This window comes from Phyllobates terribilis, unplaced genomic scaffold (genome assembly GCF_046119375.1).
Source record: "Phyllobates terribilis strain yellow unplaced genomic scaffold, ASM4611937v1 Scaffold_3__8_contigs__length_932513732, whole genome shotgun sequence".
In the NCBI taxonomy this organism is placed as follows: domain Eukaryota; kingdom Metazoa; phylum Chordata; class Amphibia; order Anura; family Dendrobatidae; genus Phyllobates; species Phyllobates terribilis.
In genome coordinates this window covers 878,698,207-878,724,974 of record NW_027362763.1, presented here as the reverse complement: position 1 = coordinate 878,724,974, position 26,768 = coordinate 878,698,207, and the positions used below count along the sequence as shown (strand labels likewise).

At 42.0% G+C, this 26,768-nt stretch overlaps 1 protein-coding gene across 6 annotated transcripts in view; it reads left to right on the top strand.

Moving 5' to 3' along the window:
• Positions 1–26,768, top strand: part of UTRN (utrophin) — a 768,906-nt gene that overhangs the window by 560,005 nt on the left and 182,133 nt on the right. For all 6 annotated transcript variants that reach the window (XM_073672652.1, XM_073672651.1, XM_073672650.1 and 3 more), the window contains one exon: positions 14,042–14,310. In XM_073672652.1, coding sequence (XP_073528753.1) covers positions 14,042–14,310 — 269 coding nt within the window. The remainder of the gene's footprint in view (positions 1–14,041; positions 14,311–26,768) is intronic.

Below are 26,768 nucleotides of genomic sequence, written 5' to 3'. Positions count from 1 at the left end.
ACTCATACTGAAAACACTGATGAGTGAAAGAGGCCTAACTCTGATTCAGTAGAAGATAAGTAATGCGAATCAGTCAGTTCTTTGCAGAATTTATTTTTAAGCTGTGAAATGTTGACCCTAACACATTTCTGTAGAGGCGGCTTTAAACTTCGTGTCTGATGTCATTATAAAGTGATAAGACATTTTCGTGTTTTTATAAAAGAAATATTATTTGGATTTTCATCTTGCCAAAAAGCTTTCGTTAGAAAATGCTAATAAAATGAAAAGAGAAAGCAGTGATCATGAAATTAAGCCATATCTAATGGTATCCAGCTTGTGCTCGATGCTCTACAACTCAGGTAATCCCTTATTTTAGACTTTAAGCTACCTTGTCGTCTTTGTCTCTAGTTGAAGCAAATTATCTTCCCAAATGGCCTTTAGGCAGCAAATCTCCATTCACGAGGCAGACACAGGGGACTATTATCTACGGAACATTACATGACCCACAGTTAACATTCCCTTGAAACCAGAACGTAAACCACGCTGCAGCCACACAGCATCCTACTCCATACTCGGGAAAACAAATGCAGATGTTTTGTTTCCTCTCTTGTGTGTTTTGCCCCTGAACTATTTACCCTAATTTGATAGTTTTTATTAGGCAAAATGAAAGAAAGAGCAATCTTTAAAGCTTTAAATGTCTTCTTGTGTACATTTTGGTTGTGCTAATTATATATGTACCACTTTACATAGCTTTTTAATAGAGTTTTCCCACCATAGTCATTTATGACATACACTGTGTGCAGAATTATTAGGCAAGTTGTATTTTAGAGGATTATTTTTATTATTGATCAACAACTATGTTCTCAATCAACCCAAAAGATTCATAAATATCCAAGCTTAATATTTTTGGAAGTTGGAGTGGGCTTTTTTTCGATTTGGCTATCTTAGGAGGATATCTGTTTGTGCAGGTAACTATTACTGTGCAGAATTATTAGGCAACTTAATAAAAACCAAATATAATCCCATCTCACTTGTTTATTTTCACCAGGTAAATCAATATCACTGCACAAAATTTAGAAATAAACATTTCTGACATGCAAAAACAAAAACAAAAAAAATGAGTGATGAATATAGCCACCTTTCTTTACGATGACACTCAACAGCCTTCCATCCATAGATTCTGTCTGTTGCTTGATCTGTTTTCAATCAACATTGCGTGCAGCAGCCACCACAGCCTCCCAGACACTGTTCCGAGAGGTGTACTGTTCTCCCTCCCTGTAGATCTCACATTTTATGATGGACCACAGGTTCTCTATGGGGTTCAGATCAAGTGAACAAGGGGGCTATGTCATTATTTTTTCTTCTTTTAGAGCTTCACTGGCCAGCCACGCTCTGGAGTAGTTGGATGCATGTGATGGAGCATTGTCCTGCATGAAAATCATGTTTTTCTTGAACGATACCGACTTCTTCCTGTACCACTGCTTGAAGAAGTTGTCTTCCAGAAACTGGCAGTAGGTCTGGGAGTTGAGCTTCACTCCATCCTCAACCCGAAAAGGTCCCACAAGTTCATCTTTGATGATACCAGCTCATACCAGTACCCCACCTCCACCTTGCTGGCGTCTAAATCGGAGTGGAGCTCTCTGTCCTTTATTGATCCAGCCTCTAGCCCATCCATCTGGCCCATCAAAAGTCACTCTCATTTCATCAGTCCATAAAACCTTTGAAAAATCAGTCTTAAGATATTTCTTGGCCCATTCTTGACGTTTTATCTTATGTTTCTTGTTCAAAGGTGGTTGTTTTTCAGCCTTCCTTACCTTGGCCATGTCCCTGAGTATCGTACACCTGGTGCTTTTTGATACTCCAGTAATGTTGCAGCTCTGAAATATGGCAAAACTGGTTGCGAATGGCATCTTGGCAGCTTCACGCTTGATTTTCCTCAATTCATGGGCAGTTATTTTGCGCCTTTTTTGGTCAACGTGCTTCTTGCGACCCTGTTGTCTATTTGCCATGAAACGCTTGATTGTTCGGTGATCACTCTTCAAAAGTTTGGAAATTTCAAGACATCTCACAATTTTGGACTTTTCCGAGCCCGTGAAATCTCTCTTCTGACCCATTTTGCCAAAGGAAAGGAAGTTGCCTAATATTTGAGCACACCTTATATAGGGTGTTGATGTCATTAGTCAACCCCCCTCCTCATTACAGAGATGCACATCACCAGATTTACTTAATTGGTAGTTGGTTCTCAAGCCTATGCAGCTTGGAGTAGGACAACATGTATAAAAATTATCATGTGATCAAAATACTCATTTGCCTAATAATTCTGCACGCGGTGTAGTCATACCTTGTGGGAGAAATGTCTGTTAAAGGGTTTTTCTTAACTTAAAAGATGGGTTTGGAACAGTAGACCGTGGAAACTTAAGCAGGTTTTCAATTTACTTTATTTTTTTCCGGTTGCCTATATTCTCTTCCTACCCCTGCTGTTCTCTTTTTTTGTTTGCTGCTCATTGCCTAAGAGACTGACCACCAGTGCTGTCTAGTACCAGTGGCCGAACATGCAAAGTACTTGCCTGCTCTTCCTTACTAAGCTTGTAAGCACTGCCCAGAGGCTGGCCGAGATCAATGGCGCACACTGCTTCCAATCCAGTCAGCTCCAGTCATGGAGGCGCTGCTGGTGCTGATTCAGTCCCCGCTCAGTACATAGTGAGTCAGGGCTATAACCACTTCAGGGCACTGACTGACAGCTGATTCAGAACTCATGTGGCCTCACAGCTTTAGAACGCCATTAACCTACAGATTAACCCCATATCTTCGGGTTATTGGCATTTAATGACATGACAAGTTCCCTTTAAACATTTATTGAACATTTAGTTGTATAAATAAAGTGTCCTTTGTTTTATTGGTCGCTATAATCTAAGACTGCATTTCCTAAGAACCAGGGCTGTGTAATCGGTAAGCCAAACCACCGACTCCGACTCCTCAATTTCCCCGACTCCAACTCCACGAGCATGTACATAAAGTGCAGCACAGATTTATCTCAATTAAAAGCCGAGATCCTTAGATCAGGAACAGAACAGACATTTATAGGGACATTTCATAACTTTCCTAAATTCTTAAGAAAACATTAACAACACATCCTGCATTGTACAACCGTACTCAATTTATTATATATTTTAGGACCGACTCCACCTAAAAGGACACTGACTCCGACTCAACAGCCCTGCTAAGAATGCCTGATCCTAGTTGTTGGCCAGTGTAAATGCAGCTTAAAAGGGTTATCCATTTTTGGGTACATTTTTTTTTTTAAGTGCATGTAATCGGGGCTGAAAATAATTTTTGCATTTGGGTTTCATTAAAAATTTTGCCCTGGTTGCCTTCTTTAGCCTCTGTGTTGCACTATCTATCGCTGGCTACAGAATGAGTTAAAGGGAATCTGTCAGCAGGTTTTTGCTATGTAAGCTGAAGACAGCATGCTGTAGGGTTTAAAACACAGATGCCTCTCTTATCAAGCTCCAAGGTTTGTTTGCTTGCAGTGATTGTTTTAGCAGAAGGAGCTTATCATTGCTGGTACACAGCAGATTCCTCTTAGTCCGACACCCCCCCTCCTGTGATGAGCAGCTCACTGTTTAAAGACATTGTATATGGAGAGCCTGGTGTGGGTGGAGTCAGCTGTGATGTGGGCGAAGTTAGCTTTCTCAGCTCTGCTTCATTCTAAATATAAAAGCTCTGATTGTGTAAGAACGGCTGCACCCAGTAATCTAAGTGATATATTGTTGGATTCAGCTTCTCATACCTACATCAGTCTGCTCTCAGAGGTAGCAAAAACCTGCTGACAGATTCCCTATAGTTTGGAATTTGTCAGTCAGTCTGCTATGACTGTCTGAGAGAGAGTTTGTAACTCCTATATCTGTCTTTTTCTGAGGTCTTCTCAGTTGATTTATGACCACATCAAAGTTGAATGTACTGGAAAACAATGAACCTGTAAAAGCCGAATGGTGCAACATTTCTAATGAAACCCTATTGTTCAATGTTTGTTAGCCGCAAATACATGCATTTAACCCTAGAACGCATACCTGGGGCCTCGCAGGCCCGCCCTGTTAATTGTTTTCTATTTTATGCAAGATTACTTTAGTTAGAATTTTGAAACTCTAGGTATTCCTCAGGTATATAGTTTGTCATTTTTGTTTGAGTTATTCCATGTTATTTGCACACGGGCCTAAAAGGCCCCAGGTATGTGAAAGTGTAGATTTTTATGGTCATGCGTTCTAGGGTTAAGTAAAAAATAATAGTCGAAAGGTGAACAAGTCCTTTAACCCCTTCACAACATGTGCCGTACATATACGGCACATGGAGTGTCTCTCACTTTGGCGCGGGCTCCGGTGATGAGCCCGCACCTTTCCAGGGACATAACAGCTGATCTGTACAGCTGTCATGTGCCCCTAACAGCTAACCCTAACATGTTAAATGCCGCTGTCAATGTCTGACAGCTGCATTTAACATGGCCGCAGCGGAAGGACATCACTAGTCCCGCCCATTGACATGACAATCCGGTGTCTGCAGGTGACCCCTGCAGTTGTCGTTGTCAGAATGCTATGAGCGCCGCCCAGCGGTTGGCGCTCATAGCAGGTGAGCATTTCTGCTACACACAGGCGATCTGATGGTCGCAGCTTCTAGTCTCCCATGGAGACTATTGAAGCATGTAAAAAGTAAAAAAAAAAAATATTTTTAAAAATATTAAAAAAATTAAAATAATCTAAAATTTTAAATCACTTTCCTTTTCCACCCTTTCAAAATAAAACAATAAAAAAGTCAAATACACACATATTTGGTATCGCTGCGTTCAGAATCGCCCGATCGATCAATATATAAAAAGAATTAATCTGATCAGTAAACAATGTAATGAGAAAAAATCAAAACAACAGAATTATGTTTTTTTGGTCGCCGTAATATTGCAATATAATACATTGTATCAACCCCAAAATGGTGTCAATAAAAACGTCATCTTGGCGCACAAGAAATAAGCCCTCATCCGGCCCCAGATCCCGAAAAATGGAGACGCTACGGGTCTCGGAAAATGGCGACTTTTTTTTACCAAATTTTGGATTTTCTTTCACCACTTAAATAAAAAAAGAACCTAAAAATGTTTGGTGTCTACAAACTCGTAATGACCTGGAAAATCATAGTGGCAGGCCAGTTTTCGCATTTAGTGAACATGGTAAAAAAAAAAAAAAAAAACACAACTGTGGAATTGCACTTTTTTTTTGCAATTTCACTGCACTTGGAATTTTTTTTCCCGTATTCCAGAACGCGATCTGGTAAAACCAATGGTGTTGTTCAAAAGTACAATTTATCCCGCAAAAAATAAGCCCTCACACAGCCATATTGATTTAAAAAATAAAAGAGCTATGGCTCTGGGAAGAAGGGGAGCAAAAAACGAAAGCTCAAAACTTGAAGGGGTTAAGTCACCTAAGTTCCATATTAATGCTTCATTGAGTTATTCTCAATAGGCTTTATATCTAGGTTACTCTTGCAATGTAATTTTGTTAACCCCTTGAGTAACAGCATACATTCAGCCTTAGCTTAGATTTGTATCTCACAGATCCTGGTACGCTCTGGATCTATGCTGTAGCTCTGTCACAAGGGCATGTTCTCGGAGAATTTGTGAGGAAGAAAATCAAGCATGGTCCAATGCTTACTACAATATGGAGCACTTCTAGGTTCTGAGTATGGCACCACACAGAATGCACGGGGACATTATCATGTGTGCGAGGCCTTCAGATAGAAAAGTTTGTTTTGTAACTCTTCTCACTTCTTGCACTTTTTAGATAATGGATGGGTTTCTTTTTCGCTTGATGAGGCAGATGGCTGATTCTAGCTAGCCTGACATGATGTTTGTCAGCAGCTGCTGAAGTGTCTGCAAAACAGCGAGCGCTACCGGGAGAGTGCACAATTCCTTTAAGAATGTCTGACTGTGTCCTAATAGGACTCCACCATTAATATGTTTCAGCATCTGGGTCTCAGGATCTGGAATTACATTTAAACAAACCTCTTCCATCCACTCGGTAACCTGTTCCTTCTTTCCATGGTAACTTAATGATGAAAAGAATATTTTCCTTTTGCTGACTTTTCAGTCTTAATCAAATGTTGTCTTCTGCAAAGTTTTCTGATGAAAGCTGGCCAGGGGTGCAGCACAAATTCCCGTAATTGTCTCTGTAAGGAATCTAAAATAATCCATTAACTTGCTCTGCAGTCACACAGAAGCTGCTAGCGAGACCTTATTTCTTTCTAAGAAAACGCTTGGGTTGTGGCTTTTGCATCTCCTCTCTTCATACAGTTTATAACTAGTGTTGAGCCACCCCCGTAGTGTTCGGGTTCGGTTCGGTTCGTCGAACACCGGGATGTTCGAGGAACTGTTCGTCGAACTGTTCGTCGAACACCTTAGAACACCGTCGAACACCGTTAAAACCAATGGCAGGCAAACAAAAACACATAGGAACACATAGAAAACACCTGCAAAGGTGTCCAAAAGCTGACAAACTGCTCAGAAGACACTCTCTTTAAAAAAGCCGGCCGGCAAATTCAGCAGCGGCATACACCGGTACCCGACAATTTAGGCAAGAAGGAATAGAGCATCACACATAGATTAGATAGATAGAAACATGTCAGTCACACATATAAGAAGCACAGTGACAGTGTTGGTTACTGCACTTGTCATTTAGTGTAAAGGATTTATTAAAAAAAATATTAGTGTTTTCATGCACCGTCTCTTTAAAAAAGCCGGCCGGCAATTCAGCATCTGTACCCGACAATTTAGAACAGAAAGAATAGAGCTTCACACATAGATTAGATAGATAGAAACATGTCAGTCACATATATAATAAGTACAGTGATAGTGTTGCTTACTGTACTTGTCATTTAGTGTAAAGGATTTATTTAAAAAAATAATAGTGTTTTCATGCACTGTCTCTTTAAAAAAGCCGGCCGGCAATTCAGCAGCGGTACCCGACAATTTAGAACAGAAAGATAGAGCATCACACATAGATTAGATAGATAGAAACATGTCAGTCACATATATATGAAGTACAGTGATAGTGTTGGTTACTGTACTTGTCATTTAGTATTAAAATAAAGGATTTATTATTAAAAAAATTGGCGTGGGGGTCCCCTTAATTTTAGGCTCTAGCGGAGGTTAAGCAGACGGCTGGGGCAGATGTTTGAAGCCTGGGAAGGGGGTAATACCCATGGAGCTTCCCAGGCTACTAATATCAGCCCCCAGCTGAATACATAGCCTTTACTAGCTATTAAAATGGGGGATCCCCCAAAAAAAATGACGTGGGGTCCCCCCTAATTTAATAGCTAGCAAAGGCTAGGCAGACAGCTGGGGGCTGATATTAATAGCCCAGGAAGGGAGCCATGAATATTGGCCCCCTCCCAGGCTAGAAACACCAGCCGTCAGCCGCCCCAGAAATGGCGCATTCATAGGATGCGCCAATTTTGGCACTTAGCCTCGCTCTTCCACGCTGCCCTGGTGCGGTGGCAGGGGGTAATAGGGTTGGGGTTGATGTCAGCTTATAATGCCAGCTGACATCAAGCCCAGGTTAGTAATGGAGAGGCGTCTATAAGACACCCCCATTACTAACCCCATAGTCAAAGTTAAAAAAAACACAAACACCCAGAATAAAGTCCTTTAATTGAAATAAAGACACAATCCTTTATTGTTCTAAATTAAACCATACTTACCATCACGCCCATTCCAGCTGAAGCCAACGATCTCCTGCAATAAAAGAAAAATAATAAAGCAACCTCATCCTTACCTTTCCATGGTTCCCACGACAGCTTCAGCTCTGCTACATCGAGATGACAGGCTGGACCGCAGCAGAACGCTGCCATCCAGCCTGTCATCCTGCAGACACTGAGAAGCGCAGGCTTGCTTGCGCTGCTCAGCGTCTCTCTGTGACGACATCCAGATGAGCCGAGTTCATGTCCAATGAACTCGGCTCACCTCATGCACGTCACTGACAGCGTGGGAAAATTCTCACGCTGAAGCGCTGATTGCAGGAGAATTTTCCCACGCTGTCAGTGACGTGCAGGAGGTGAGCTGAGTTCATTGGACATGAGCTCAGCTCATGCACATCACTGACAGCGTGGGAGAATTCTCCTGCACTCAGCACTTCAGCGTGAGAATTTTCCCACGCTGTCAGTGACGTGCATGAGGTGAGCCGAGTTCATTGGACATGACCTCGGCTCATCTGGATGCCGTCACAGCGAGACAGTGAGGAGCGCAAGCATGCCTGCGCTTCTCAGTGTCTGCGGGATGACAGACTGGATGGCAGCGTTCTGCTGCGGTCCAGCCAGTCATCTCGATGTAGCAGAGCTGAAGCTGTCGTGGGAACCATGGAAAGGTAAGGATGAGGTTGGTTTATTATTTTTCTTTTATTGCAGGAGATCGTTGGCTTCAGCTGGAATGGGTGTGATGGTAAGTATGGTTTAATTTAGAACAATAAAGAATTGTGTCTTTATTTCAATTAAAGGACTTTATTCTGGGTGTTGTGTTTTTTTTAAATACTTTACTAGAAATTCATGGCGGTCATGTCTAATACTGGCGTGATCCCATGAATTTTGGGCTTGGGGCCAGCTGATAATACCAAGCTGGCCCTAACCCCTTTATTACCCAGTGAGCCACCGCACCAGGGCCCTGGATGAGTTGGGTACAGCGCCAGAAGATGGCGCTTCTATGAACGCGCCATTTTCCGGGGTGGCTGCGGACTGCAATTTGTAGCGGGGGGGGGCCCAGAAAGCTTGGGCCTCCCTGCGCTGCAGATTCCAGCCCCCAGCTGCCTAGTTGTACCTGGCTGGACACAAAAATAGGGCGAAGCCCCACGTACTTTTTTTTTAATTATTTCATGAAATTCATGAAATAATTAAGAAAAAAAGGGCTTCCCTATATTGTTGTGTCCGGCCAGGTACAAATAGGCAGCTGGTGGATGGGGGCAGCCCGTTCCTGCCTGCTGTACCTGGCTGGACACAAATATAGTGCGAAGCCCCACTTCAATTTTTTTAAATTATTTCAGGAAATTCATGAAATAATTAAAAAAAAATTGACGTGGGGCTTCGCACTATATTTGTGTCCAGCCAGGTACAGCAGGCAGGAACGGGCTGCCCCCAACCACCAGCTGCCTATTTGTACCTGGCCGGACACAACAATATAGGGAAGCCCTTTTTTTCTTAATTATTTCATGAAATAATTTAAAGAAAATTGACGTGGGGCTTCGCCCTGTTTTTGTGTCCAGCCAGGTACAACTAGGCAGCTGGGGGCTGGAATCCGCAGCGCAGGGAGGCCCAAGCTTTCTGGGCCACCCCCGCTGCAAATTGCAGTCCGCAGCCACCCCGGAAAATGGCGCGTTCATAGAAGCGCCATCTTCTGGCGCTGTACCCAACTCATCCAGGGCCCTGATGCGGTGGCTCACTGGGTAATAAAGGGGTTAGGGCCAGCTTGGCATTATCAGCTGGCCCTAAGCCCGAAATTCATGGGGTCACGCCAATATTAGACATGACCACCATGAATTTCTAGTAAAGTATTTAAAAAAAACACAACACCCAGAAAAAAGTCCTTTAATTGAAATAAACACACAATTCTTTATTGTTCTAAATTAAACCATACTTACCATCACGCCCATTCCAGCTGAAGCCAACGATCTCCTGAAATAAAAGAAAAATAATAAAGCAACATCATCCTTACCTTTCCATGGTTCCCATGACAGCTTCAGCTCTGCTACATCGAGATGACAGGCTGGACCGCAGCAGAACGCTGCCATCCAGCCTGTCATCCCGCAGACACTGAGAAGCGCAGGCTTGCTTGCGCTCCACAGTGTCTCTCTGTGAGGGCATTCAGATGAGCCGAGTTAATGTCCAATGAACTCGGCTCACCTCATGCACGTCACTGACAGCGTGGGAAAATTCTCCTGCACTCAGCGCTTCAGCGTGGGAGAATTCTCACACTGAAGCGCTGAGTGCAGGAGAATTCTCCCACGCTGTCAGTGACGTGCAGGAGGTGAGCTGAGTTCATTGGACATGAGCTCACCTTATGCACGTCACTGACAGCGTGGGAAAATTCTCCTGCACTCAGCGCTTCAGCGTGGGAGTATTCTCACGCTGAAGCGCTGAGTGCAGGAGAATTCTCCCACGCTGTCAGTGACGTGCAGGAGGTGAGCTGAGTTCATTGGACATGAGCTCACCTTATGCACGTCACTGACAGCGTGGGAGAATTCTCCTGCACTCACCGCTTCAGCGTGAGAATTTTCCCACGCTGTCAGTGACGTGCATGAGGTGAGCCGAGTTCATTGGACATGAACTCGGCTCATCTGGATGTCGTCACAGAGAGACGCTGAGCAGCACAAGCAAGCCTGCGCTTCTCAGTGTCTGCGGGATGACAGGCTGGATGGCAGCGTTCTGCTGCGGTCCAGCCTGTCATCTCGATGTAGCAGAGCTGAAGCTGTCGTGGGAACCATGGAAAGGTAAGGATGAGGTTGCTTTATTATTTTTCTTTTATTGCAGGAGATCGTTGGCTTCAGCTGGAATGGGCGTGACGGTAAGTATGGTTTAATTTAGAACAATAAAGGATTGTGTCTTTATTTCAATTAAAGGACTTTATTCTGGGTGTTTGTGTTTTTTTTAACTTTGACTATGGGGTTAGTAATGGGGGTGTCTTATAGACGCCTCTCCATTACTAACCTGGGCTTTATGTCAGCTAGCATTATAAGCTGACATCAACCCCAACCCTATTACCCCCTGCCACCGCACCAGGGCAGCGTGGAAGAGCGAGGCTAAGTGCCAGAATTGGCGCATCCTATGAATGCGCCATTTCTGGGGCGGCTGACGGCTGGTGTTTCTAGCCTGGGAGGGGGCCAATATTCATGGCTCCCTTCCTGGGCTATTAATATCAGCCCCCAGCTGTCTGCCTAGCCTTTGCTAGCTATTAAATTAGGGGGGACCCCACGTCATTTTTTTTGGGGGGTCCCCCATTTTAATAGCTAGTAAAGGCTATGTATTCAGCTGGGGGCTGATATTAGTAGCCTGGGAAGCTCCGTGGGTATTACCCCCTTCCCAGGCTTCAAACATCTGCCCCAGCCGTCTGCTTAACCTCCGCTAGAGCCTAAAATTAAGGGGAACCCCACGCCAATTTTTTTAATAATAAATCCTTTATTTTAATACTAAATGACAAGTACAGTAACCAACACTATCACTGTACTTCATATATATGTGACTGACATGTTTCTATCTAATCTATGTGTGAAGCTCTATTCTGTCTGTTATAAATTGTCGGGTACCGCTGCTGAATTGCCGGCCGGCTTTTTTAAAGAGACAGTGCATGAAAACACTATTATTTTTTTTGATAAATCCTTTACGCTAAATGACAAGTACAGTAAGCAGCACTTTCACTGTACTTCATATATATGTGGCTGACATGTTTATATCTATCTAATCTATGTGTGAAGCTCTATTCTTTCGGTTCTAAATTGTCGGGTACCGGTGTATGCCGCTGCTGAATTGCCGGCTTTTCATGTTTCACTGTTGGCACTGTTCCCATCGATTTGGGCAATCACTGTAATGCCACAACCACCATGGCTGTGGCATTACAGTGAGTGGCAGACAATCCCTGCATGATTGGTGCTCTAAATAGCGCCAGACATGCAGGACACGCTTTTGGTGCACGAACAGTTATCGAACATAACCTCGAACAGCCGAATTTTTTGCAAATCGTTCGGGTTCGTCGAACAACTCGAACACCGCCCAAAACAGCTCGAATTTGAGATTGGCGAACAGTTCTAGTCGAACACCGCTCATCTCTATTTATAACGAGGTATTGGGCTGATTTTTGACCTCCCAGTCTCCTACTCTGTTATCTGAAGCTTGTTTTTTCCCCCTCTTCTGAGTAATGCAGCTCACTAGATTTATTATGTCAAGGCATTTAATAAAGAATCTTAAATTTCTAACTGAATGATGATATTTGTTAAATATTTTTTACATCACGTTTGTCTTGGCTGTCGAACCATTTCTCACTTTTCGTGCCGCCAGTGTGTGCCAACATTTTAAACATACTGACTAGAGATGAGCGAATCTATTCTGTATGAATCAATTTTGGTACAAATTTTTCAAATCCAAAAAATGTTTGATTTGTTTCAGTTAAATCCCCTGAAATGGCCACACCACCATGATACATGATTGGTGATTATTGTTCTGAGGAAGAGACTGTTCCAGCCCTGCTACTCATGGACTTTATATAGTTTTTATATAAGAACCTCTTTCTATTCAGCACATTTTTATTTGCTCATTGGGATTTTCCCTCAAGCGGATTCCTCAGTAGCGCAGCTCTGTAAAAGAGAACCCCATGTTTTTTTACTTGACTAGTGCCATTTATTGCAAATTTCTGTTGGTGGGCTTTTGGAAGGGCGATGACTGCAACAGTTCTGAAAATGTATCGAGGTGTTGTACTCTGAGCATAATGCTAGGAGGTGAGCGTGATACTATAGTCAGTAACTTATTACCACGAATATCGGTGGATTTCCACTATGCAGTGCATTTCTTCTATTATTTCTTTTCGGAGATTCTCTACCATGTTACAGGTAGCATAAGACAGAAAAGAAGGAAGACTTGACCTCGGGCGTGGCCTAGTGGACTTACCAATAACGTCCTACAGGCACCCCACTCTGTAGCACAGCCAATAATGATGGACTATAGGTCACATGTCACTAATGAGTCGTAGCCACTATAAAAGTTTAAGCAGGAGAAGTTGCTGAGAGAGGACCTTAGAGCTGAGTCAGAGAGCCATAGTACACAGAATGCGGATAGTATATATGAAGAGAAAATAATAGATTTCATTACTAGAAGTTGATAGAGAAGTTTCAGGGAGAGAGATGGGAGTTCCTGACACTACTTTGTGTGTAAGGGGCATTTAAACACCTTCATTAATTAGTGCAGTCTATGACAAATTAATGCTCAATAACCAGGGCAGGCGTAGCGGTGCCTCATTTGAAAATGTCCAGTAAAAGAAAAAATAGCAATGGACTAGGTAATGTAGCAGGAAAATTCAGTGCTATGTCATCTGCCAGAAAGAATATGGGAGGCTGCAATGCTAATAGGACCATCAGCATTTTTGGCACTAGCCATCCAGCCAGTAGTAGTCTGCAAAGGCCAAAGCTATCTGTTGCTCTCTGGTAGGTGTATTATTTAAGAGAAATTTAATATTTAAAAATATAATTTTTGTGAATTAATGATCAATATTAATTTACAACCCCAATTCCTAAAAAGCTGGAACACTGTAAAATGTAAAGAAAACAAGAATGCAATGATTTGGAAATCTCTTATAGCCATATTTTATTCTCAACAGAATATAGGACACAGATCAGAAGTTGAAAGATAGATATTTTTCCATGGCATTTGAAAAAATTAACTACGGTAATTTAGAAATTAATGGCAGCAGCACATTTCAAAATAAGATGTTTTGGGAGAGAAATGTTGTCCCATTCTTGTGTGAGGTGGGGTTATGGTGTGGGATGGAACAATGTACAGTAGCGGGATTCCTTTAGTTTTCTTTCCTGGTACACTAACAGGGTGGCTTTACACTGATTTGATCATGGAACCAGCGGTACGGATAATTCTCCAAGAAGCCTCTTTAACACATGCTGCCGTGAGCAGCCTGCATGGCCTAAAAGGGCTACCATGGCCTGCAGCATCTCTGGACTTGTCTACCATTGAGCACATGTGCAGCGTCATTGGTCGCCAATGGGAAAGGGTGCTCCCAGCAGCGGATCTTGTTGATTTGCGTTCCCAAGTGCATTTGTGACAGAACATTTCTCAAACAACCATCATTTTTTATAAATAACCATATTTATAAAAAGTTCATAAAAAACATTAGCGGTCTATGATTTTTTAATAAGTTATTCAGAAATAATATATAGTCAGCTTGGATGCCTTGCTCCATATTTGGCTTTTGGACTATGATACACCACATTTTAACTTTTAAATGCTTAATCTAATAAAGCCTGTCTGTTTTTGTTTCCTAAAGAATTAACCCCGGAGGAGAAAGCCCAAAAAATTGCCAGAACTATGCGGAAACAGTCAGTAGAGGTTAAAGAGAAGTGGGAAAGCCTAAACTCGCAGGCTGTCAGCTGGCAGAAGCAAGTGGAGAAAGCTTTGGAAAGATTGAGGGTTTTGCAAAGTGCAATGGATGATCTGGATGTAAGATTGGTGGCAGCAGAGAAAGTGCGCAGCGGCTGGAAGCCGGTCGGGGACTTATTAATCGACTCTTTGAAGGAGCACATTGAGAAGACAAGTGTAAGTAATTTCAGTGGTCATCATATTACTTACCTGCTATACTTTATTACATGTCCACATACATAGTACGCAGGCTCATGCTTATTCATTGACATTCACATACATATACATATATATGTGGCACCCCAGGGGTCTGGTTTCCACAGTAACAAGCAATGTTATGTCTGAGAGCAGGTGGGAGGTCTCTTGGTCAGGAATCCTATGCATGCCACACCTCCTGCCCAGTCCTGGGAGGGGAAGGACTTCCCCTATATAAACCTGGGGCTGAGGCAGGGTTAGGGAGTTCAGAGGGAGAGTGCAGCCAGGAGGGCTGACAGGGAGCTGTGGCTCCGGCTGGGCCCAGCTCCTGGGCCATGCCAGGAGTAGAGAAGAAGTAGAGAAGAGAAGCAGCATAGGAAGAAACAACAGGAGCTCTGTGGGAGCAGTGCTACAAGGAGTCAGGGGCTGGCAGCTGCAGAGCTCGCCCTGACTGAGAAGTTATCACCGGACCCGGAGTCCGAGGCTGTGGGGACTAATCCTTACCCAGCAGCAGAAACCGACCGGCAGGGGATTGCAGGTCCTCTGGCCCAGAAACCCGAAGGCACGGTTACACGCGTGGGACCAGCACCGCCATCGTGGAGCGGAAGCCATTAGAAGGCCCCGAGTCACCGGCCATACGGGTGAGCACCACACGGTACACTCAGGGACGTGGGCTACTTTTACCCGCCTCTAGCAAGGTAGCCAGAAGAGTACAGTTAGCTGGGAAGGCCTACAACTCCGCCTAGCCAGGGGAGATCCCATCTGCTCAAGGACTGACCAGGCCCCAATCGCTAGCAAGTACTCCGGGAGGGTCTATCTTTGTCACCAGTAAAGACCCTGAACTACACGCATCGTCTCTGAGTGGTTCCTGCTACCCCCATCATCCACGTCGGCTGCCCTGAGGCCATACCCCTCCCGTTGGGGGTTATACCATCCCCGCTGCACCATCCTTCCACCGGCCTCAGCGGTCTGCCCTGCAGCGGCAGCTCCAAAGCTGCATTCAACGAGTGGCGTAGTCATCCAACATCTACTGCTAATAGACTCGCCACTTAGTTTGACTCCCTGGGCACGGACCGGGTCACCGCCACGAGACTACTACCCCCATCTGATCCGGCTCCGGGTAAGCCCCCGTGCACGCGATGCCGCACGACACAGAAGGCCCAGGGGCGCGTCATATATATATATATATATATATATATATATATTGCTTCAAATGAGTGCTGACTGATCCCCATTAGTAAAAACTTTTCTCCTCCACACAGAAGTGTTTGCTGAATGGGATTTTAGTGCAGGAACCTGGTGGTGCATCTTCAGACGCAGACAAATAGAGGGGCCGGGTCCGGTTTCGGCTGTGTTCACATGTAATTGTTTGGTGCATTTTTTTAATTATAGCAGTTAGGCTCAGCACTTGACCATAAATATATTTGTTTCTTCTTGTGTATATTGAGGCATCATGTTGTCCAGTGCTGTATGTAGATTGTGGGGTTTTTATCATTTAGTATCAAAGAAGTACACTGATTTTTCTGACCTGGGAACTTTTTTAAAACCTCTTATTTTGATAGAATTGTTGACTAATTCTTCAAGTTTTGTATGATCATGAAAAGGAGCTTTTAACATTAGTTGACTTCCATTCCTTGTCTTCCTTTACTTAGCAGTCATTCTCCCATCTGCTCTATCAATATATATAGTCAAATCTCTCAATTTATATTGACTCGAAAGTATGATGTCATAGCCATGTGAAGACATGTTGACTGATAAATTTCCTACCATTCCTACCCTCCATATTGGCATGAAACTCAAAATTTTGGGTGTCTTAAGCAAGTGTTTTACCTTCTTTTTCGCTTCTCAGATTTCTTCTTACTAACTTTTTAGGGTCTTTTTTTACTTCAGTACCTTTTAAGGATGTATCCATCTACACACCACAAACTTGAACGATATATAATTAATAGTACAGTATGTCAATACTCACAACTAGTGTGTACGCTGCCTATACTGTTTTATAGTATACCATATAAGATAACGGGGTTTCCAGCTTAGAAAAGCAAGTTTAATATATCCTATTATGGAATTCTGAATTAAATAAGGGGTCTTTTTATCAGGACCCTCGTCCCTTAGCTAGAGAAGAAAGCGGTTACAAACACCGTCACTTATTTTGGAGAAACTTTTCGGTTCCTGCATTACGCAGAAAACATTGTTTTAAATGGGCACCCTGTAATAATTAATTTCTTCTTTGCTGGATCTGCTGGGAAATTGAATATTTACCGCCAGCCTTCCCCACAGATAAGAGCTTTTTGCTTGGGATCCCAGCAGGAGGTCACTTTGTGATTTGCCTTTTGGTTGAAGAGTACCTGACAGCTGATTAATGCCACCCACACTACAGGAAGCAAGCATCAGAGCCTGAATCAGCTGACAGATACCTTTTAAATATGCAAATTGCCTCGTCAGAGAGGAAGAGGACTAGAACTCTAGTGCCACATATTGGAAGAAGCAATCCTAAAAGTCAACATCGACCTTTTAACGAGCCTTGCCACATGACTTAGGATAAATCAGATCTCATACTTTGCACTGAGGAGTGGCAACACCCCAAAACATAATGTCTGCAAATTGAGATTCTGGTTTGGCTTTTATCCTAAGTAATGTGGCACGGCTCATTAAAGGGTTGTTTTTGACTTTTAGGATTACGACTTCCAATAGGTGGCACTAGAGCTCTAGTCCTCTTCCTCTCTTAAGAGGCAATTTGCATATTTAATTTCCCAGAGGAGCATTGCATGGCCTATAAGTCTCCTTACACTGGAATGTCTGGCATGTCACTCTCCACAAGGAGAAATGTTACCCCTTAGGTTCCTTTTAAAGGACTCTTCTAAAAAGTAAAGATTGTCCAAAGTGAAGAATCCATAATGTTGACTAAATTAACATTATGCATGCTCTTTACGGGTAGGTTTATAAACCAAGAATCAGATCAATTTGAAACGTCCATGACTATTTCACTTTCATAAAATATGTTATATAGAGATATACGAAATACTAACAAACATCCACTGTATTTCAACATATATATATTATTATTTACCACACAAGCACGGGCTACATAGGCCCGGTTTAAAGGAAGATTAAATACAAGTTATTTAAAATAAATTATTTTTATTTCAAAATTTAAAAAAAAAATTCCTTTAAGATTAAAAAACAGGTGCCTTCAGATTTCATCAATTCAAACCTCAATACTGGCTACAATCTCATACAATACCTCATAAAGACATGCCTAAAAATCCATGGTACCTATATTGCACTCCCCCCATGGCCATAAAGTGCTGTAAATAATTAGATCCAATCCACTCTAATCCAAACGTAAAGTGCAAGTGCATAGGGGAAATTTTTCTCCCTATATTCAAGAAAGTTAACTATACTTGTAAGTATGAGTGCATTGATACAATTACCGAGTGGTATGTGAAAGACACAAACAGCACCTAATGAAGTTATTAATGGAGAGCTATATATATATCAAATCATGTTAGCCATAAGCATGAACTGAAAAGGATAGTACTTACATGTGGGCTATTGATAACAGTGTACAGCCTTTAGAGGTGTTTGAAAAAATCTGCCCCGACGACGCCGTTTCGCCATGTGCTTCTTCAATGGGGGCGCCCATTGAAGAAATCTGAAGGCACCTGTTTTTTAATCTTAAAGGAATTTTTTTTTAAATTTTTGAAATAAAAATAATTTATTTTAATTAACTTGTATTTAATCTTCCTTTAAGCCGGGCCTATGTAGCCCCTGCTTGTGTGGTAAATATCCTATTGGGAGGTGTAATTGTTGACCTTTTTTGATATACATATATTATTATGTGTCACGAGTCTGGTGTAATGGCTTATAGAAGTGATTCAGTGATGTGTAATATAGATAGAGTCACAGAAGTGATGCATTTTGCTTTAATCTCCCCTTATATATTTTCTTTCACACACTTGACCCCAGGCAGTGACATCTTATAGATTCCTGAAATGAGACCAGTGACTAGTAGATACTGGTTGTAATTACAATTTCTATGATCAATTAGTGAAATAATGCTTAGTTTTTATTACCTTCATACATTTTGCTGAAAATTATATGTTCAATTATACAGAGGTTTTTCAAGCTTCAGATCTATAAATGTGAATCACTAAGCAGCTGCTGAGATATAATAAAGTCACCAGCTATCATAATCATTTCATTTCATGTCTTGTTTTAGATGCTTTATGCTTCGCGTGCTGGTTGAATGACTCAGAATTGTATAGGTGCTAAATGCAGGTGATATTCGCATCTGACAGTAAAAAGCGAACCTTTGGTTTGCATGGTAGAAACATTATCATCATTGTTACATCAAAGACTACTATGTTGGTGGTTCCAGTTACACCTGGGCACTAGGGCCTGAGAGAGCCAAATATCCACTATGTGCTGTAAGTCAATACCAGGGTTTATTATCTCGATGTGTGATCTGTGACAATGTTGTTTTATTGTTATTCTCTGCCAACACTCAAATGTGTATGGAAGCCCCAGCAAATTGATTGTCGAGGGAGTTAAGGATCCGGCGTGTCCGATTTTGGACCAATGATCATTTTCTTATCCCTAGGATAAGTCATCACCAGAGGAGTCTGGCAGCGGCTATATTATTGAGAACGCAGGAATGCTCTTCCAAACAAGCGCTCCTCTATGGCAAAGTTGGCCAAGATGGCTGAACCATTAGCTGATCCATTGTTTGGCCAACCACTATCCAATGTGTATGAGGGACTTAAGCCTTCAGCTGGAAGGTCACTGTTCTTGATATTCTTGTTCTCTGTAGTTACACCTGTTCAGTGACATCAACACTTTTCTTATGACTTCAAAGTGTCAGTTCTTTGTTATTCCTGTTTCATGACATCACTAGGTGCAACAAGCCTATATTGTAATATATTCTACCATTCTTATTACTTGTATAATCTTGTGTTCTTGTGTTACAATATAGTGCTTATTATGAATCTTCTGTGACAACCCTGTTGTCCTTAGCCTTTAGCTGTAACATCACTAGATTTAGTAACCTGGTCCTTGACATGTCCTGCGTTCTTAGTCATCACTGTGAGCAATATTCCTCTTTTAGGGCTTGTTCACATTTAGCATTCAGCTAATCGGCCCCCTTACGCCTGCCCCTAATTTTAAATTTTATGGGTTATCCAATCCATTCCTGCAGTTTGTTGGATTTCTTATCCTATGCATTGAATAATTTATTATTCCAGTCATTTCATACTTGTATTACATTCTCAAAACTACACCACATTCATACAGACATATTGGTTGTTTGTGTTGTCTAAATATCTCTTGTCAAAATGGCAGCAGATGTAAATTATTCAGGACATACAGTGGTGGCCAAAAGTATTGGCACCCCTGCAATTCTGTCAGATAATACTCAGTTTCTTCCTGAAAATGATTGCAATCACAAATTCTTTGGTATTATTATCTTTATTTAATTTGTCTTCAATGAAAAAGCACAAAAAGAATTGTCCTAAAGCCAAATTGGATATAATTCCACACCAAACCTAAAAAAGGGGGTGGACAAAAGTATTGGCACTGTTTGAAAAATCATGTGATGCTTCTCTAATTCGTGTAATTAACAGCACCTGTAACTTACCTGTGGCACCTAACAGGTGTTGGCAATAACTAAATCACACTTGCAGCCAGTTAACATGGATTAAAGTTGACTCAACCTCTGTCCTGTGTCCTTGTGTGTACCACATTGAGCATGGAGAAAAGAAAGAAGACCAAAGAACTGTCTGAGGACTTGAGAAACCAAATTGTGAGGAAGCATGAGCAATCTCAAGGCTACAAGTCCATCTCCAAAGACCTGAATGTTCCTGTGTCTTCCGTGCGCAGTGTCATCAAGAAGTTTACAGCCCATTGCACTGTGGCTAACCTCCCTAGATGTGGACGGAAAAGAAAAATTGAGGAGAGATTTCAACGCAAGATTGTGCGGATGGTGGATAAAGAACCTCGACTAACATCCAAACAAGTTCAACCGGCCCTGCAGCCCGAGGGTACAATAGTGCCAACCCGTACTATCCGTCGGCGTCTGAATGAAAAGGGACTGTATGGTAGGATACCCACGAAGACCCCACTTCTTACCCCGAGACATAAAAAAGCCAGACTGGAGTTTGCCAAAACTTACCTGAGAAAGCCTAAAACGTTTTGGAAGAATGTTCTCTGGTCAGATGAGACAAAAAAATGGGAAAAAGCATCAACATAGAGTGTACAGGAAAAAAAAAGAGGCATTCAAAGAAAAGAACACGGTCCCTACAGTCAAACATGGCTGAGGTTCCCTGATGTTTTGGGGTTGCTTTGCTGCCTCTGGCACTGGACTGCTTGACTGTGTGCATGGCATTATGAAGTCTGAAGACTACCAACAAATTTTGCAGCATAATGTAGGGCCCAGTGTGAGAAAGCTGGGTCTCCCTCAGAGGTCATGGGTCTTCCAGCAGGACAATGACCCAAAACACACTTCCAAAAGCACTATAAAATGGTTTGAGAGAAAGCACTGGAGACTTCTAAGGTGGCCAGCAATGAGTCCAGACCTGAATCCCATAGAACACCTGTGGAGAGATCTCAAAATGGCAGTTTGGAGAAGGCACACTTCAAATATCAGGGACCTGGAGCAGTTTGCCAAAGAAGAATGGTCTACAATTCCAGCAGAGCATTGTAAGAAACTCATTGATGGTTACCGGAAGCAGTTGTTCGCAGTTATTTTGGCTAAAGGTTGTGCAACCAAGTATTAGGCTGAGGGTGCCAATACTTTTGTCTGGCCCATTTTTGGAGTTTTGTGTGAAATGATCAATGATTTGATTTTTGCTTCATTCTCTTTTGTGTTTTTTCCTTGCAAGAAAATTAAATGAAGATAATAATATCAAAGAATTTGTGATTGCAATCATTTTCAGGAAGAAACTGAGTATTATCTGACAGAATTGCAGGGGTGCCAATACTTTTGGCCACCACTGTAACACTCACTATACCGTAGTTGCGACAGTGAAATCCACTTGGAATTATTTAAAGTGGTCATATGACTTTATTTCATACAGAAATACATTTCATCAAATATCGAAATCTGTTTTTGAAGGAATTCAACAGGGAGGTTGTTCAAACATATTGGAGAACTAACCACAGATCTTCTGTGGAAGTGGGATTGCACCTATCTTTCATTCTTCATGTAATCCCAGACAGAGTCAATGATGTTGAGATCAGGGTTCTTTCTTTAGGGAGTTTTTCGTTGTCAAAAGTGGTTTTGAAGAATTTTTTAAGCATTTTGGAAGATAAGTTTATTTAACAGCCATTTGATTGGACAGTGGCTAGTGTGCAGGAAATTCCATAAGGGGCTGCTTTAAAGAAGAGACATGCTTTTTTTTTTTATTTATTTATTTTTTTTATTTACTGCGTTTTTCAAAACCTGAAGCAAGAAAAGTGCTCAAAAGACTGAACATATTAACTGTAAAGAGGTTTTACAATAGAAATTGTAGTGCGGCGGTGTACACACTGTGCACAAAGGAGGCAATGACCCAATAAAAGTCCAACTTAGGCTATGTGCCCACGATGCAGAAATGCTTTAGATTTTTTCCTGAGCATTTCTGCGTCTCCCTGGCAGAAACAACGCATGCGGATTGTACATGCGTTTTTCCTGCCATGGACAAGCGGAAGTGAAGCGTTCTTCACTTGCATTTCCGCATTCGGGTTGTCAAGCGCTTTCCAAGCGATTTTAGGATCACTTGGAAAGTGCTTGTCAACTTGGTCACACTATATAAATCCATGCAAACAGCATGGATTTATATAGTGTGACCCAAAGAATGTTAAAAAATAAATATTATACTTACCTTCTGATGGCCCCCAGAGTCCTTGTCTCCTCTTGCCGGCAGTTCGAGGTAGATTTAAGGACCTGCCGACATCAGCGGTCGCGTGACCCGTCACATGACTAAATGACGTCAGCGCAGGTCCTTTAGTCAACCGCGAGCTGCTGGCAAGAGGAGACAAGGACTCCAGGGGCCATCAGAAGGTAAGTATAATATTTATTTTTTTTATTATTATTATTCTTTTTTTTTTACAGATACTATGGTACCCGGGTCCGGAGGAGAGTCTCCTCTCCTCCACACCCGGGTACCATCCGCACATTGAAACACATGGATTCCGCATGTACAGATGCAGTGATTCCTAATCCATGCGTTCCAATGCAAGCCAATGGCGGCGAAAACGCAGCGCTTCCACAAAATAATTGGTAGTGCTGTGTTTTTTTCCGCAATTATAATCCGCAGCGGAAATTTCCGCAGCATGTGCACAACACATGCGGATTATCATTGGGGAACATGGTAGACCTTCTACCATGCGTTTTTTAAGCGTTTCTGCAGCGGAATTGCCACTGCGGAAACGCTTAAAAAACGAATCGTGGGCACAGAGCCTTAAACGGCTTTATTCAGCAAAACTCACAGTTCAAACAAAAGCTGTCCTCCGGATCACAGCCGTGTTATCCACACAGTTCATCAGACCTTGTTGCCGTGGGAGATGGCTCACCGTGTCACTCAGGGTACGTCAGATGCTGAGCCTTCACAGGCCTGTGTTCAGCCTCACATAAACCTGTACAGAGCAGAGCCTCTTGCTCTGCTGCTTGCAAACCAGAAGCTGACACACCCAAGATCTTGGCTGCAGGTATTAAATGAGAACTGTGGACATGAGCCCCATGCAAGACCTGGGCTGGAGGAAGTGGACCGCCCACTGCCATCCTGTAGTCCACTCCAAGAATAAAAGCCCATGCCTGGTTTTCTTAAATCTAACTTAGCCAAATAGCTTGATGAAGTTCAAACTTTACTTTTAATCTGCACTGCAATCATAGCTGTGTCTGTGACTGCAATGCACTCCAGCGGGTTTAATATGCCTCTATGCACATCCTAGGAGAAACATACCGTCCCTCACATATGATTCCCGTCACTGCCTCACAAAATCTATAGGAAATGTCTTGAGCCTTTTTTAATTTATGTTTAATGTGGTTTTTGAAGCAGAACTGCTCCAAAAATAACTCCTTGATAAAGTCTACACATGCTATAAGATGTAAAAGGGACTTATGTCCATAAATATTCTTGCAGTAAATCATAATAATGTTTCAAAAGATCATATCTGGATTGGTCTACCAAATTCTTAAAGCTCAGAGATTTTTGATATTTCGAGGGTAGATGCACACAGATCTGAGGATGTAGGCTTACACAAATCCTTCTGTATCTTCACGTAATACCACACAGGGTCGATGTTGAGATCAGGGCTCTGTGGAGGCCATACCATCACTACCTGGACTCCTTGTTCCTCTTTATTCCTTATTCCTCTTTACCCTCTACTCTTCTTGGTTATCTTTCTGCATAATACATTTGGAGCCAATCAAACACCTCCCTAATGGTACTGCATGATGGGTAGGTATTTGTCTTTATTTCTCAGTATTGACCACACCAACAAATGGGCAATGTTGAGGACCATAAGCACAGTTGTGGCTACGGAAGCTTAGAGCAGCAGATCATAGACACATCATGCTTATTTCCCTTCAAAATCAAATGTCCAGCAGTGCCATCAACTCAGAACTGATAGCAACAAGTGGAACCCAGCTGCACCCATCTACTGTTCGCAGAACTGTGGTCAGAAGTGGCCGTCATGGAAGAATTTGAGCCAAAAACTAATCTTTTGACATGTAAACAAAGCCAAGCAACTTAACTATGCACAAAAAAATAGGAACTGAGGTGCAGAAAAATGGCATCTTGTCCTCTGGATGAGTCAAAATGTGAAATATTTGGCTGTAACAAGCCTAAACTAAATCAAGCAGTTCAGTACATCACTGGAATCAGGGTCTGTGTTTTTACTTTATGCTGCTATCAGATTAGGTGGCAAAAAACAAGTGACAGATTCACTTTAATGGGGGTTTCCTGGACTAAGATATTAACCCCTTTACGACGTGGTACGTAATAGTACGCACCACGTCATAACCCTGCTCCGGCTCTGAGCTCGCACTAAACCGGTCACTTGTCAGATGATTTATACAGCTGACATGTGCCCCTAACAGCCGCGGGTGGAATCGTGATTCACCCGCGGCTGTTAAATAGTTAAATGCCGCTGTCAATCTCTGACAGCAGCATTTAACAGCGGAAATGCGTCATTTACCCCGACCATATGTGACCCCGTCACATGATCACGGGTCACTGATGGGTTGGCATAGCAAGTGAGCATATCTGCTACATACAAGCGATCTGCTCATCGCCTGTATGTAGCAGAGCTGATCAGCTAATTGCTGCTTCTAGTCTCCCATGGAGACTATTGAAGCATGCAAAAAGTAAAAAAAAAAAGTTTTTAAAAATATAAAAAAATATAAAAGTTTAAATCGCCCCCCTTTTGCCCTATTCAAAATAAAACAATAAAAAAGAAACCACATACACATATTTGGTATCGCCGCGTTCAAAATCGCCCCATCTATCAATATAAAAAAATAATTAATCCAATCGGTAAACGGTGTAAAGAGAAAAAGATTCTAAACACCAGAATTACCTGTTTTTGGTCGCCGCAACATTGCAATAAAATGCAATAACGGGCGATCAAAACATTGGATCTACCCCAAAATGGTATCAATAAAAATGTCAGCTCGGCACACAAAAAATAACCCCTCACCCGGCCCCAGATCCCGAAAAATGGAGACACTACGGGTCTCAGAAAATGGCGCCATTTTTAAAAAAAAAATTTTAAGCAAACTTTGGAATTTTTTTTTCACCACTTAAATAAAAAAAAAAAAACAATACATGTTTGGTGTCTACACACTCGTAATGACCTGGAGAATAATAATGGCAAGTCAGTTTTAGCATTCAGTGAAAAGTGAACTTTTATTTCACCGCACTTGGAATTTTTTTCCAGTACACGATATGGTAAAACCATATTGACCAAAAAATAAAAAAAAGTTATGGCTCTGGGAACAAAGGGAGCAAAAAAAGAAAACGCAAAAACAGAAAATGCTCTGATCATTAAGGGGTTGATGATTTATACTTAGGATGGGTTATCAAAATTGGATTGGAGGGGTCCACACCTGAAACTACCACAATTGTTTGCAGTTTTCCTGATGGCTGAATGTACACAAGTGCATAGCCAGGACAGCACAGGTCATTAAACTTGGATATTTCAGCTTGTCTCCCATTCACATCAATAGAATATAAGATACAGCTCTCTAAAAAGGCTCCCATTGTATACATGGATGCACTATTCTGACGCTGTACACTGTGTACATCCGGCCAATACCGGAGCTGCAAACAGGTGATCATGGGGGTGGTGGGGGTGCTTTTAATCGAGCACAGCAAAGGTTGGGGTATACAGGGCCCCAAGAGCCAGTTCAAAAAGTCGTATGGTTATGGTGTTTTGTGACTTACAAATTCTATCTTGCCTTCAGTGATATAACTGAGAAATAGCATTTGCAGTATCTGACGACAGCGGGAATTGGGTGAATCAGGTGCATTTTAGCCGCATAACAAGCTCTCCAAGGCAACTTTTTCAATCAAGAGCAATGTATTTTCTGCTAGGATCAAATTGTAGCCTTGATGTTCTAAATGGTATAAATGTAGCGGGAAGCCCTGATATGTTATGAAGTAAGAGAAGATATTGTGCTTTTAAAGTTGGAGCTGATGTATTTATTTAATAATCCTACACAACGCTTGCTGCGCGTTCAGATTTGTGTCTGTTTTTTTTTTTTTAATATCGAACTGGTTATTACTGTTCTGTGATTATGCTCTATTGAAATATATAGAAGCAATAAAAAATAACAGTATGTGAGTAAAAACAGTTAAATAGACCTAATGTTTCTTGAGACTGAAAAAAGGGAAACCAGAAAAATGGGGTTTGAAAGTCTGGAGCATCCTTTTAGGCTGTGTTCACATGTCCACTTTTTAGTTCCAATTTATGAACAGACAAATTGAATTTACGTCCTAAATGGTTCATTTTGATTGAAGCTGAGAGACCCTACCGATTACTGTGGGGTCTTTCTGGTTTCTGTTAGGAGTCTGTTTTTAGAACGCAAGAAAAAGTTACAATCTAAAAATGAACACAAAACGTAAACCCGTTGGATGCCGCAATGATCAATGTGGCCCCTCTGCTTCCGTGAGCATCAGTTAGCAAACAGATTTGTTTTAGGCATGAATTTGGTTTGTCTGTTCTTAGATGGGGCAAACAGAATTCCAAATGTACATGTGAACAGAGCCTTATTTGTATATCTTTATGATCATTAAGATACGGATATTGATTTGGCTTGTTGCCTGGATTTACATATTACCCTATGGCACAATGAAACAATGTCACAGGATGGTTAAGAATGGCAGCACCATGCTTTGCACTGCTGGGTTGAAATCCCAAAAGGACAACATCTGCAAGGAGTTTGTATGTTCTCTGTGGGT